Here is a 14,020-nt window from a genome sequence, read left to right on the forward strand (position 1 = left end):
GTGGTGGCTTCTCCCTTCGCGGAGCACCGGCTCTAGACGCGCAGGACTCGGCAGTTGTGGCTCGTGGGCTCTAGAGCATAGGCTCAGTAGCTGTGCACGCGGGGTTAGTTGCTCTGCAGCATGTGGGATCCTCCCAGACCAGGGATCGAACCCATGTCCCCTGCATTGGTTAGGTGGATTCTTAACCACTGCACCATGAGGGAAGTCCCTCCATTTGTTTTTAATTTTTATGGAGTGTTTTATTCTTTTTATTGACTGTTTTATAAATATGCAACATTTACAAGTTTCCAAAATAGTAACTATATAATAATGTATATTCACAGAAGTCTCATTTCCATCCCTACCCACTCCATCCCATATAGCAAACAATTTTTAGAAGATTGAGTTTAGTTTTCTATTGTTTAACTTTTAAATATAAGCAATTAATGTATATTTATATCTTCCCACTTACACAGAAGATAGCATACTATAAACGCTATGTATCTTATTTCCCTTAACGTATATGGGCATCACTACATATTAGTTTCTGTTTATCAGTATATATAAGAACTCTTCCACATATCTTTTTACAGCTACATAGCACTCCATCCTGTGTCTGTACTATAATTTATTCAGCTAGTTCTTAACTGACACAAGCAGTTTCCAATTTTTCGCTATAAAAATAATGCCATAATGAATAGCCTTGTGCACAGAGCTTTTTGTATTTTGCCAATATATCACTAGGACAGATTCCTGCAAGTTTAGCCCTGACCTAGGTTTACTGGGTGAAAGAGTAAATACATATGTAATGTGGCTATAGATTGCCAAATTACCTTAGTTAGAGTTACATCATTTTGCCTTCCCATCAGCAATGTATGACAATGCTATCCTCAGGAGTATTTTGGTATGATATCAGATAAAGGAGGATGCAGAAATGAATCACAGACAAGGTTCCTGTCCCCAGGAACTCTCAGCCTAGTAAAAGGCTTATGGGCAAATATAATGATATAATGTAATCTTCAGGGCAGATTTATTCGGAAGCTTAAGCTTCAGAGTCCCTCACAGAGACCCTTTCCAAGGCCTCAGAAATGTATTCACAGGTCCACTTTGTAATCTTTTTCCTAAAGAGGACACCCCCAAATTATTTAAACATCTACTTCACAGACTTTAGAGCCAGTTCCGTAACTTTGGAGTTATGGGAGTGGATTTCAAGTTCTGCAACCATCTTGAGAGGAGGGATTCCAGTATTTAATGACTGAGACAAAGAGACAAAAAGAAAAGTCTCCTTTGACCAAAGAAATACCCCTCCCCAGATTCTGATCAGTTACACACAGGTAAGTAGCTGTCTACACAGAGCCCTCTACTTTCCCTCTGTTCTCAAGGGCAGAATCCAAAACTCAGAATACATCAGTATTCCCAGCTGACAGCTGAAGACTGGTACACTGCACTCAGGACTAGTCTGAACAGATTACCGAGCAGGGTTTTTTGTTTTTGGAGGTGGGCAGGAGGGTTTACACCAGGGGAGTGGGTATTCAAGGCAGGTGCCCCCCACCCCAAAACAGACACCTTTCTGTCAAATAAGGCAGAGGTCTGCTTCCTTACCTGTAAAAACAGGGTTAGTAATAAACCCTGCCCTCGTAGGGTTTGGTTAGGATTAGGGGAGATCACTTAAAGACTTTACCCAGTCCCAGACTCTTGGGAGAAGGTCCATAAATGGAGAACAGAAAATAGAACGGGTAATTGGTTGATCCTTGAGAGCAGTAACAAGAAATTCTTTGCACATTGTGCCTTATACAGCACTGGGAAGAGGAACAACCCCTTTATTGACAAAAAGCAGGTGCAGATTAAATCGGCGAAGAAAGAATGGACGTTTCTGGCGGTTGCTTACTGATCTGTGAAACGAACTGAATGACCGATTGGTCCGGGTCTCTGAGCAACTGACAGTCCCGGGCTGCTGTCAGGCGAACGCGGGCCTGGATCTGGCTGACGGCTGTGGGGTGCCCCAGTGCCTCAGACTGACCGTCGGGCTGTCCTCGCTGTCAATCCCGGCCCCGGCCGGCCCGGACCTCCGTCGCTAGCTGCAGAAGCGGGGGGCATCCCAACTCTCCACGAGGAGCTCGAGGGTGTCGCCGCCAGGCAGGGCGTGCGCGCGCTGCAGGAGCCAAGCTCCGCGCCGCGGCCCCTTCCTCCCCGCCGGGGGCAGGGCGCCTCCGACTCGCGGCTGCAGAGCCCCGGAACAACAAGGCGCCGGCTTCTTTAAGGGAGATACCACCGCGCCAGCGGAGCAGGGGCGTCTTCCCAGATGATCGCAGCCAGCCCCGCGCCGCCGCCGCCGCTGCCACCTCAGCAACTGCACCGCCCGCAAACATGGCTCAGTGACTCTGACAAAAGGTGCAGCCTCCCTCCAGGCGGGGCGGGCGCCAGGCCTCCCAGCTCGGGCTGCACCTCCCCGCGGGTCCGCGGAAAAGGCCCGCTTACCGCAGGCATCCCAGGCCCGCGCGGAGGAAGATGCACCAGGCGTTCCACCCCAGCGACCCCGCATACCTGCCCGCAGCTCGGTAGGTTGGAAATGGGGGAGGAGCGGGGGAGGGGAGGCGCACCAGGCGCGCGCACCGCCCCCGGCCCGGACCTGCTGCGGGGGACCACTCCGGGGCCGCGGGCCACCACTCCGGGGCCGCGGGCCGTGGACACCCGCTGAGGCTGGAAGGCGACCAAGCCCCGGGTGTGGAGTGGGCTTCCCCGATCCCAGCCACCCCTGCGGGGAGGGGCACGAGTGGTGCGTTCCGGAGCGCGCACCCCTTCCGCGACTCCCGGCTGGGGAAAGCCACGGGAGCCGGGAGCTGACCAGCGGAGCGCCGGGCACGCGCCCAGTAGGACCGGCGCTTGGCGTCCCGGCTCACGCACGGAGAGCCGGAGGGGGGCGGGGTCTCGCGGCGTAAGGGGGTGTGTCCGCGCGCACCACGGGGGCGCGCGCCGGCCTCTGACTGGAGGCCGCGGCGGCTGAGGCGCGAGCGGCCTGATAATGGCGGCCTGCAGAGCCCGTGAGAGGGAGAAGCGGCGGCGGCTACCCTGAGGTAAATCTGGCCCCTCGGCGTGGCAGAGAGGCTTTGCTGCAGAGCCGAGGGCCCTGCACGTGCCTCCCGCCCCAGGAGGCCTGTCACAGAGCTGTCAGCGGAGGCATCCCGGGGAAGGCCCCGCGCGCCTCAGGCCTCCGGCCCCAGCAGCGGCCTCCTCTTCTGCCCGTGGCCTCCTCCCCAGGCCCCAGGCCTCAGTTGCTGGCCCCGAGGAGTCGGGCAGCTGCAGGACTGGCTCCTCGGGGTAAAGGGCCCCGGCAGGATCCCCTCCGGGTTTCATCTGGAAGTAGCCGGGGAGGGGGAGGGCCTGATACTTGGCCAATGAGCGGGGCCCTGAGCCGCCGCGTCGGGCAACACCTCTGCCTAGGACTGGCCCTTCCCGGGCGCCGGCAGGTGTACGGCCTGGCCGGCCCGAGTCCGAGCGCGGGGTGCGCCCGGCAGGCGCGGGGGCCCGGGGGATGCCGTCCCAAGTCCCCGAGGTTCGCGCGGGATGCATCACCGTGCTGTATTTTGACCCGGGATCTCAAGGATTGCAGAAACACCCTCCCTCCCCCTTATTCAGGGGCTCTCTCGTATGGCCATATGGGACAGCTTCAAAGGCAGGAGCCACTTCGAGATGGATAGGAGTTGGCGATCCACGGAGGACAGGAATGTCCACTGTGCAGCTGGGGCAGAGGATTCTGTGGCAGGAAATCAGACCCTAGGAAATACTGCAGGAATTTGAAGAGTGGGTGTCCAGTTAGAGGAAGTGGGACTAAGAAACAATCTCAGAAGCTTTCATTTTCTTTATTAAATCTATCCTATGGACTTAAAATAGCCCGTCCCAATTTCACAGGCTCTAGTGTCGATAGCTTTTTGTTCCCCTAAACTGTACAATATAAAAATTGTTCAATCTCAGGTTACTTTTCTTGCCCATGCTGGCATTCTACAAATGAGAATTTGTTCCTGAAGCTCTTCCGAATCTTGACATTCTTCGGAGAGTGAGGAGGCACTCTTCAGACTTTCTTGATTCAACACGTGAGCGTTTCCGTGTAGGGCCTTTGCTCCTGCCTTTAAATGATTTATCAAATTGAATTCCAAAGAACTCCCTCAGAGAACCCCTTAAGATGCAGGACAGTTTTCGTTGGCAAAAAAGACCTAGATCTAAATAACTATTGCTAAAACCACAGCAAAAATTTAACCGTATTCTAAGTAACTTACTTTATCTTTAAAGAAACATTTTTCTCCACAAACTGTAGTTTCATTTATTTTGCAAGAAATAAGGAAATAACATAAACAAAATTAAAATAAGAACATACACAGTTTGACCATTTACTTTTAAATAATAAAAACAACTGCACATTTTCACTTCTCTATGTGATCTTGTTCACTTTCAGTCCCTAAGCATAAGCCAGGTTTTTGTATTTCTAACTGTGAGGGTTGGTTTTTGGTTTTGCCATTTTTATGACCTTTTATGTGTGTGTCAGTTTTCAGGAGAAGCTGGAGTTCCGTTTGTTTTTTCACAATCAGTAAATAAATACTGAATTTTTGGGTTTATTTTTAGCAGTGATGTTTTGAAGCGGTTCATGTAAGAAGCAGTATAGTGTAGTGGTTAAAATGAAGGCTGTCAGAGCCAGATGGCCTGGTTTCAAATCCCAGGTCCACCAGTTACTAGCTGTTTGACCTTGGGCATGTTGCTTAAACTCTGTGCTTTAGTTTCCTCATCTATAAAATGACCATAATAGTATCTACCTCATAATGCTGCTGTGAGGATTAAATGAATTTAATGTTATAAACTGCTTGGAACAGTTCCTGATGCGTGGTAAGTACTACGTTAGTGTTACCTGGTTTTCTATTATTAAGATACTTAGATTTACCCAATGTACAGCAAATATCGTTCAAGCACTGCAAACAGTGAGACAGATGATAACTAAATCGTGCATAAGAAGAAATACAAGCCAGTAGGCAGACCTAATGTCAACAGAGCGCTTTGTTGATTTTTCCAGAAACCTTGACCTTGAAGATGGTGAGTAGCCAGCCAAAGTACGATCTAATACGGGAGGTAGGCCGAGGTAGTTACGGTGTTGTATATGAAGCAGTCATCAGAAAGACCTCTGCACGGGTGGCAGTGAAGAAAATTCGATGCCATGCACCTGAAAATGTTGAACTAGCCCTGCGTGAGTTCTGGGCACTAAGCAGTATCAAGAGCCAGCATCCAAATGTGATTCACTTGGAGGAATGCATCCTACAAAAGGATGGGATGGTGCAAAAGATGTCCCACGGCTCTAATTCTTCCCTTTATTTACAGGTATGTGTGGTTGAATGGGAAATAGAAATGATTTGAAAGTAGCATTGGTCAGCAATAAGAGGATTGAAAGAGTCAGACGAACTTCTACTTTTAAATGCAGGTTATATAGTTAGAAGTAGATAGGGGTCTGCCAAGAACTGAGTAGACGTTTGCTTTAAAACAAGGTTTTATTTAAACCTGTGTTGCAAATACCTAAAAATAACATATGCCACCTGTTATGCCATGGTACTTGCCAATCTGCATCGGAATGGGGCAACATAGGAACTAGAGAAGGGATCGAGACTAGAGTCTAATTAGTTCACTTATTTGAAATCAGGTTTTTTTGGAACTGAATACAGAAGAGAAGGAAAAACTGTACAACTAGTAGTAGTACCCATAGGTAATTGGGCATTTCTTTATAGATCACTGGCTTGAACATAAGCCTCTGCTGTTTTAGAAGGTTATTTAATGTCTTAACCATGCAATTCCATTGACTTTTCATGGAGTATGTGGTGTAGCACCTGAATGTTATTAACAGTGCTGATAGCTAACATTTGGGTTCCTACTCATTCCATGCTCTGTGCTCAGAGCAATCCTATGAGGAAAGTACTATTATTACCATCATTACAAATGAAGAAACTGAGGCTTAGAATAGATAATGAATTTATCCAGAATCACATAGCAAGTGGCAGAATTGGGAGCTAAACATAGAAGTATCCAGCAGCTAAAACTTGTGCTCTTTTAACCTCCAGATTACTGTTTTGCCTCCAAATTACTCTTCTGTAGACCTGGGGAAAGCATTAATATAGGAAAACAAAGTTTTTGGTTTTTTTTTTAAGATTGGCTTCTGCCATAGGTCAAAATCTCTAGTAGCTCTACACTTGATGAAGAGAAAAGATACTTAAAACATAGCTAGTTAAAGGCCAGAGCAAAATTTCTTAAGTCCAGTTATTCCTGGAATAGGAAACAACTTGCCATGAGTGTGTCTAAATTCAGAATTTACCATCAGGGTACAAAAGTCTTTTAAAACAGCAAAAGCTTTTGGACTAGGAACAACAAAGAAAACGAACGCATTATTCTGTGTAATTAGAAACTTGCAAGTTTCATTGTATGGCAAACAAATATCAGTCTTGAGAACCTAATTTATACTGCAAGTTTAGCATGCTGTGCCCTGAAGTGTTCTCTCGTAAGATAAGGGATATAAAACACAACTGTTTAGCCTGTTTGTTTTATTGTATTTTTTTTCTAAAAGTGCTTATTATGTACGTTGCAATGATAGAAACTATCAGAAACATTCTTACCACATTCCCTCCTAAAAGTGGATAGAACCTTGCTGGACTTTGCATTGAATTTTGGAGACTAAAGTGCATAATCAGACTACAAGTGCAAAGACATTTAAACATATGTTGTCTTTGCAAGTACTGATGGTATCCTTGAGTCCAGATCAAGCAACTGTTATAGTAACTAGGCATTAACCAGGTAATCTTTCAAGGCTTTAAGATATAAAGTACTTCCAGACTTGATTCAGTGATTTTTTTTTAATCTGAAGTACCTTCTTGTTTAATAATTTATTTCATCTTTTTAAAGCCTAATAGACCTGTGTTTGACTTGTGGCACTTTTTGCTAGCTGTATCACCTTGGATACATAACCCACCTTTTCCCAGCATCTGTATCTTCATATGTAAGGAATAATAATTTCTGCCTTCCATGGGAGTTGTCAAAATTAGAGGTGATGTAGATACAATACTTGGCACATAGGAGGTATTCAGTAATAAGCAGCTCTATTAAAATTGTCTTTTCTGTGGATTTATTTCATTAACCAGACATTCATCCACGCTTCAGCAAGTGCCTACTCTAAATTTACACTAGTAAAGACAAACAAATCTATAGTGTGACCACAGAGTCTCTATACATGGTCTTACCATGTACCATTCTGTACATAAATTTTTTTTTCTCCATGTTTTTCTAGATATCTTCCTTGTTCTCATTTGGAATCATTCAGTCAGTTCCTGAGAGCTGAAAACCTCACCTAGAAGAAATGTAAAACAAATAATTAACAGAGGATACATCTTATGCATAGGAACTTAGTGGCCAATATGTATACTTGTGATGAGTGTCATGAATGAAAAGTACAAGATGGTATTGGCACATAGAGTAGGGAACCTGACATAATCCTGGGGTTCAGGAATTAAGAACTGTTTCAACTGAAACTTGCAGGGTGAATAGGAGTTAGCCAGGTGAGTGACTGAGAAAACTTCCCAGGCAGAAATAACTATACATAAAAATGTCTAGAAGCAAAAAGCATGAAGCGTTCTAAAAATTGAAAGAAAATACTAAGACTGCACTATACAGGGAGAGTTGTTTTAGATGAGGCTAGAAAGATCAGCCAGGGTCAGAGCACACAGGATCCCATAGCCCATGTTAAAGAGCTTAGACTATATCCTAAGAGAACAGGGAAGCTATTAAAGGACTTCAGGCAAGAGAACCAATGGCTAACATCCTCTACACGTGACAGTAAGCAGACTGGGATCTGTATTTCTGTAGCTCTCAACCAGGGGCCCTCACACTATAGCCCTCAGCCTGTTTTTGTATGGCCTGGATACTAAAAATAGTTTTTACATTTTTTAAGAGTTGTTTTAAAAAAAAGAAGAAGAAAGAAAGAAAAGGAAAAAGAATGGAACACAGACCTTATGTGGTTTGTCAAGCCTAAAATATCTACTATCTGGCTTTACTCTAAACCATTATTTGAATTCTGGAAGTCTGCATTGCTCAAAGCTATTTAGGAAGTTTTCTTTTGAGAATGAAGACAGAAGAAGAGAAGAAATGAAGGAAGAGTGATGGTGCTCATCTTTAATCTCAGCATATTTAGTAACAGTGCACCTGGTAAATAACTGTATAATCTGGACCTTTCTCTTCTTTCATTTTCTGTCTCAGTGGCAAACACATACAACAAGGAAAATGTATGCAAAGAAGACATCTGCAGACCATTGCAGTTATGGCTGTTTGCCATTGGGGGAGATGGCATGGAGAGGCGTTCTTTGCCTCTGCCCACCAAAAAGACAAAAGGAAGTACTAGTAGATTTAAACATAAAATTAGCGGTTCACTCAATCTTCAGCAACTCCTCACCTTCCCTACTGAGTTTCTATTCAACCCATAGGCCTGAAAAGGACACCATAGGACAAATGCTTTCAAAGCACTGTATTTTAGAAGGTAGTTCATGTTCAGTGAAGTAATTAATCTTGAATTTCAGGTAGTAGGAGAGTTATAATTAGATAATGATATAAGTAAAACAGTGGTTTATTCTAGATTTTCAGCTTGTATCAAACAAATATACAAACTCAGATTTGAATTTTTATATCAAAATGCATGTATGATTTTTATAAATTGGTTTTTAGAAGCCATCTATTGATAGAGATAGCTAACATATTTGCATTCTGCTTGTAGAAGTTTATGAAGTAATGATGTCTTTAGTTTTATCAGTGACAACAGGAGCACTTTATTTCTATAACAACTGGTTGTTCCTTCATAATTTTCTCTCAGTTTCACAGATTATGTTGATGGTGTAAGTGCAATACGCAAGAAGTAGATTTCAGGCTGTTTCATGGAATAGAATTTCCTAATTGATGTTTATTCCCCAGCTGGCAAATCTACCTGCTGAAACTTTGATCTTTTCAGGAAGCTATTAACTAGAGGGTTAGAGTTCATCTCCATTGACACATGTAGAAAATGTATAGCCAGTTGGATACTTTTCAGAATAAAGCTATTTTTAAATAAGCTTTTACCTCTTGACTTGGAGATTTGATGTGTATTTGTTAGGGACAAAGTGACAGTTTGAAGTACTAAAGTTTAAAATAAAACGCACATATGAAAGCACTGACCAAATAAAATATTCATGGAATTCCCACTTAACATTGGAGACTAACTTAATCAGTAACTCTTTCTCTATAGCTGAATTGTATAAACTGTGCAGATGATTGTAATCTGTTTTTTTATTTCTTATAGCTTGTAGAGACTTCACTAAAGGGAGAAATTGCCTTTGATCCCAGAAGCGCCTATTACTTGTGGTTTGTGATGGATTTTTGTGATGGAGGAGATATGAATGAGTATCTGTTGTCCAGGAAACCCAATCGTAAAACTAACACCAGCTTCATGCTTCAGCTGAGCAGTGCCCTGGCTTTCTTGCATAAAAACCAGATCATCCATCGAGATCTAAAGCCTGATAACATCCTGATTTCTCAGAGCCGGTTGGATACCAGTGACTTGGAACCCACACTGAAAGTGGCTGATTTTGGTCTAAGTAAAGTTTGTTCAGCATTTGGGCAGAATCCAGAAGAACCCGTCAGTGTAAACAAGTGTTTCCTTTCCACAGCGTGTGGAACAGATTTCTACATGGCTCCTGAAGTGTGGGAGGGACATTACACAGCAAAAGCTGACATCTTTGCTCTGGGGATTATCATCTGGGCAATGCTGGAAAGGATCACATTCATAGACACAGAGACAAAGAAGGAACTCTTGGGGAGTTATGTAAAACAAGGAACTGAGATCGTGCCTGTTGGGGAGGCACTTCTGGAAAATCCCAAAATGGAACTTCTCATTCCTGTGAAGAAAAAGTCTATGAATGGGCGAATGAAACAACTGATTAAGGAAATGCTGGCTGCAAACCCTCAGGATCGTCCAGATGCTTTTGAACTAGAACTCAGATTAGTACAAATTGCATTTAAAGATAGCAGCTGGGAAACGTGACACATATATTATTTGCAAATATCTTGGATAATATGCTGCTTCTGTTTTAACAGTGATGCAACATAATGTGGCTGAAAAAGAATATAAAAAGCTAAACTCCACCTTTTAAGGGTTTAGATTTTATTGTGGGATTTTTTTTTCCTCATTTTTCTTAAGTCCAAGCTGGCCATTTTGTTAATATGTTTTAAGTGTGTATTACCAATGTGAGTGTAAATTTTTTTAAATGATCATTGGTAGAAGTTTGGCAGGAAAATTTTCTAAGAGCCAAGAAAAGAAGAAAGTCCAGTTTTCTGGAAATATGTCTCTAAGTATTTTAGACATTCCTTGTCAGTATTAGGAATTTCCATGGAAGAAGGGGTTTGCATGCTGGTAATGCAACCTTTGAAGCTTTGTAAAGGAAACATAAATGTATATATTTATGTATATGTAAGTATGTGAATGTGTGCATTTTGCATTCCATATGAAAAAAATGCCACTTCTGTTTAAATTATTTGATGTAGGTTTGGGTTTTTGAGATTTGCTGGTGAAATCAGTGATGAAAAATAAAAGAACCTTCCCTCATCTCCTACCCTGTCCCTCCCTCTAATGAAATCATCCTAAGTTTTTTATTTTTATAATATTATACAGCTTTTTTTTTAAGGCATCATTTTGGAGAGTCTAAAATTATCTGATTAAACGTAAGTGAAATTAAGTGATCCAAAGCTGCTGAAGTATGTTTGAGCTCTCCAGTGCCCTAAAGCTGCAGGAGTTGAATTAGCCATGCAATCATGTGGTACAGGTTGGCAAGGACACTGATGATTCAGTCATACCTTCTTTAGATAACCACGCATTCAATTAACTAATTAAACCACTGCATTGGGACATGTCTGCACTTGAGCATCTGCAATCTGATACAGATTTGAACACAGGATTCTTCTGTATCTGAAAACTTTGCTGTATATGAACTATAGTAATTGATATATTAATTTTTTATTTCAAGACTTTGTCAAAGCCTCAGCATCAAGTCGAAGAAACCAAATGAGTTCTACCCTCACGTTGCCTGCCCTAATATGGTCTCTCATTTAATCACTGGAGTTTCTTTCATTTTGGCACTAATGCTGTTTTGTCTAATTTGACACAGTAATGGTAGTGATATGGTTGTATTCATTGTTGATCACCTTTTTCTAAAGTGGGAAATGATACAGTTTGGCAAATGGGTAAAATACTGTGGCATAAGTTATATCTTTCAAATAGAGAGGTTATCAGTTTTATACAATCACTTGGTATGGTCTGTGTCAAGAACCAACAGACCATTATTCTTCTTGAAGTCAGTTTGATTTTAACCCCATATGGTTGTCTCCAATTTTTTTTCCTGTAAATGCAGGTAGTTCAAATGTAAGGGAAGAAAGTTTTCCTAAAACAGAACATTAACAACCTTTAAGGTTGTTAATACTTTAAGACCATTGTATATAGATTAATCTTTATAAAGCACTAGACTCTTTGGTCAAAAGTTAAAAAAAGAAATTTTAAAAGGTATTAGAATTTTGAAATCATTGATAATTCAGTCTCGGTTTTTTGAACTTCCACAACTTTTGGAATATTCCTATCATAATTTTTTCCTTATTTAAAATGTGTTCGGGGGACTATAAAAGGTGAAAAAGCACAAAAAATTGGAGTACATAAAATTTCTGAACTATGCATTACTTGGTATGAAGTTTGAATAATAACTGAAAGGTTTTATTAAAAATAAAACCTTTTAAGTAAAAAAAAATCATATACTTTTAATATTACTCTCAAGCTGATAAATATAAGAATTCTTTTGGAAATTAGAGGTGGAAATACACTGGAACTTCATGATAATTAACCCTCTGGATAGCCAAATTAGTATAAGACAGATCTGGCCAAGGGGATTGAGTTACTGGAAGTAAAAAAACATTATAATGTCTAATCAATAACATGGCACTTCAGCAAGAGATTCATGGTGACTTAGGTGATGGTATGCCAATGCTTCATTTGCTCTTCAGATATCTACATGTCATGGTTTTGGCCCCACCTCATTTAAAATAGTTAACAATTATAATTTATTTTGAAAAATATTCTATGTTACCTATGAAGTGGAATTATTTCTTTCATTGGCGGTAACAATGTAAGGTGATCAGGAAGTTTCTTCTGAAATTTTCTCAAGTCCTTGTATTCTAAAATAACCCATGATACCAAGAAAAATTATAGTAAATTCTTTGTCTTTATTCTTTCAGTCAGGAGGTATTTATTAAGTACCTACTGTGTGCTCAGCACTAAAGATCACTTGATAAAATAAGAATTAAAAAATGGTATATAGCCATGGGCCTTTTCCAGCCAGGAGTAAGAAATAAAAGATGATTAGTGAAACTGGGAAATTCCTGTATATTGCTAGGGGAAAAATGAAAGCAAGAATTTGTGCACAGTGCCTTGCGCATAATAGGTACTCAATAAACAATTATTCCTCATAGAGTCTTTTGCCATGGTTTATAGTGTTTTATGAAATTTGTCTTAATTGAAAAAAGACCAAATATTTCAAATAAGCTTATAGGCAGCTGTGGCCAGTTAAAATAATGGGGTTGTACAGTTAGTTCCTAGAATGTTATTTTGCACTAGTTGTCACTTAGAAAGATGGGGTTCCTGTAGTTTTTTGGTGCTAAGGGATACTTTGTCATTATGATGAAGTAAATGTTAAGTGTCAGATAAATAGCACACTGAATAGTTCTTTCTGCTGGTCTGTTTTTTCCTCTTTGTTGTTGTTGTTTTTAACTGTAAAATGTTTATCAATCAAACTATTGTAGCAGCTACAGATAATTCACCAGCATGACAAAATGGTCAAAAAATAAGTCATCAGCACTTCAAAAATGAAAGTAACTTTTGAAATTTTCTTTTTAAATTGTCAAATATATTTTATGAAGAATTTATAAAAGGGGGAAATGATTGTAATTTATTGTTCATGACTTTTTTTTTTTAATAAAGTGAATTTCAACAAAAAAACCCTGGAAATGCTACATTGCTGCTTTGGTGGCTCTGTGAGTAGTTCTGTAATGCTTTACTTCATAGACATAAAATACAGCATATAAAATTTGAAACAATGTCTTTTTCAGCCTTATCTATTAAATGAAACTATAATAGAAGCTATTGCAGAGGAAAAGATGATTGAATTATAGGAGTTTCAGCATTTCAAGTTCTCTGAAATTTTAATGTTTGCTGTATTAGAAGAACTTGTATTGCCTGAAATAAATGATCTTTCATTTTTCTTTCTATCTCATGAAGCTGAGGATGCATCCCAGACTCAGAATGAAGTGTAGTAAAAGTACTAGGAGGATGCAATTTTTCAGTCTTTAACTTGAGACCATGGTTTCTTTTCTATAAAAAAGTCATCTGAGCCACTTTTTTCTCTTCTTTTATAGGTTTTATTATGTATGTCTTTTCCAGAGTAAACAAAGTACTGAGGATGTAGTTACTTAGTGGTCCAATGGAATAGCAGAGGGAAAATGAGAGAAAACTTTGACTCTACATGTGCTCTAATGATGAGTAGGAAAGTAGGTGTCAGAATTGTGGCTGCTTCTGACTCTGCTACCTCCTGGTACAGCCTTTGCAGACAGGTAAATTTTGCTTTATATTTAGAGGGTTTTGTTTTTGAATCTTGAAGCTATAAATACTTGTATTTACTAGCCTTTTCCTTTGCAGTTTACAAAGCATTTTCACATAGTTTTTACATATCTTTTCAGTGAGTTTTACTTAAAATAGGGGCTGATTTCTTGATGAAGAAATTAATAACAACTTAACACCAGTTAATGAGGTAAAGGTTTTACCTTAACACAGGGTTTTAGTGCCTAATCTCTGACTCCAGGTGGAGTTTACTCTGACAAAGCTTTATCTTTCTCACTGAAGTAATGACCCTAAGGTTGTTACGGTCTTTTCTTTAAATTCAAATGTTGCTCTCTTGGTCGACCA

At 40.9% G+C, this 14,020-nt stretch overlaps 1 protein-coding gene across 2 annotated transcripts; it reads left to right on the forward strand.

Moving 5' to 3' along the window:
* Positions 1-278: 278 nt before the first annotated feature.
* Positions 279-13,071, forward strand: PDIK1L (PDLIM1 interacting kinase 1 like). Of its 2 annotated transcripts, none has more exons than XM_032605938.1 (3): positions 279-2,537; positions 5,039-5,340; positions 9,323-13,057. In XM_032605938.1, the coding sequence occupies exons 1-3, from the start codon at positions 2,282-2,284 to the stop codon at positions 10,061-10,063; spliced, it is 1,299 nt and encodes a 432-aa protein (XP_032461829.1). In that variant the 5' UTR covers positions 279-2,281; the 3' UTR covers positions 10,064-13,057. The 2 variants fall into 2 exon arrangements, with proteins under 2 accessions (XP_032461829.1, XP_032461840.1); XM_032605949.1 differs by lacking the exon at positions 279-2,537 and adding an exon at positions 2,960-3,053 and having other exon boundaries at positions 9,323-13,071.
* Positions 13,072-14,020: the final 949 nt, after the last annotated feature.

This window comes from Phocoena sinus, chromosome 1, assembly GCF_008692025.1.
Source record: "Phocoena sinus isolate mPhoSin1 chromosome 1, mPhoSin1.pri, whole genome shotgun sequence".
Classification (NCBI taxonomy): domain Eukaryota; kingdom Metazoa; phylum Chordata; class Mammalia; order Artiodactyla; family Phocoenidae; genus Phocoena; species Phocoena sinus.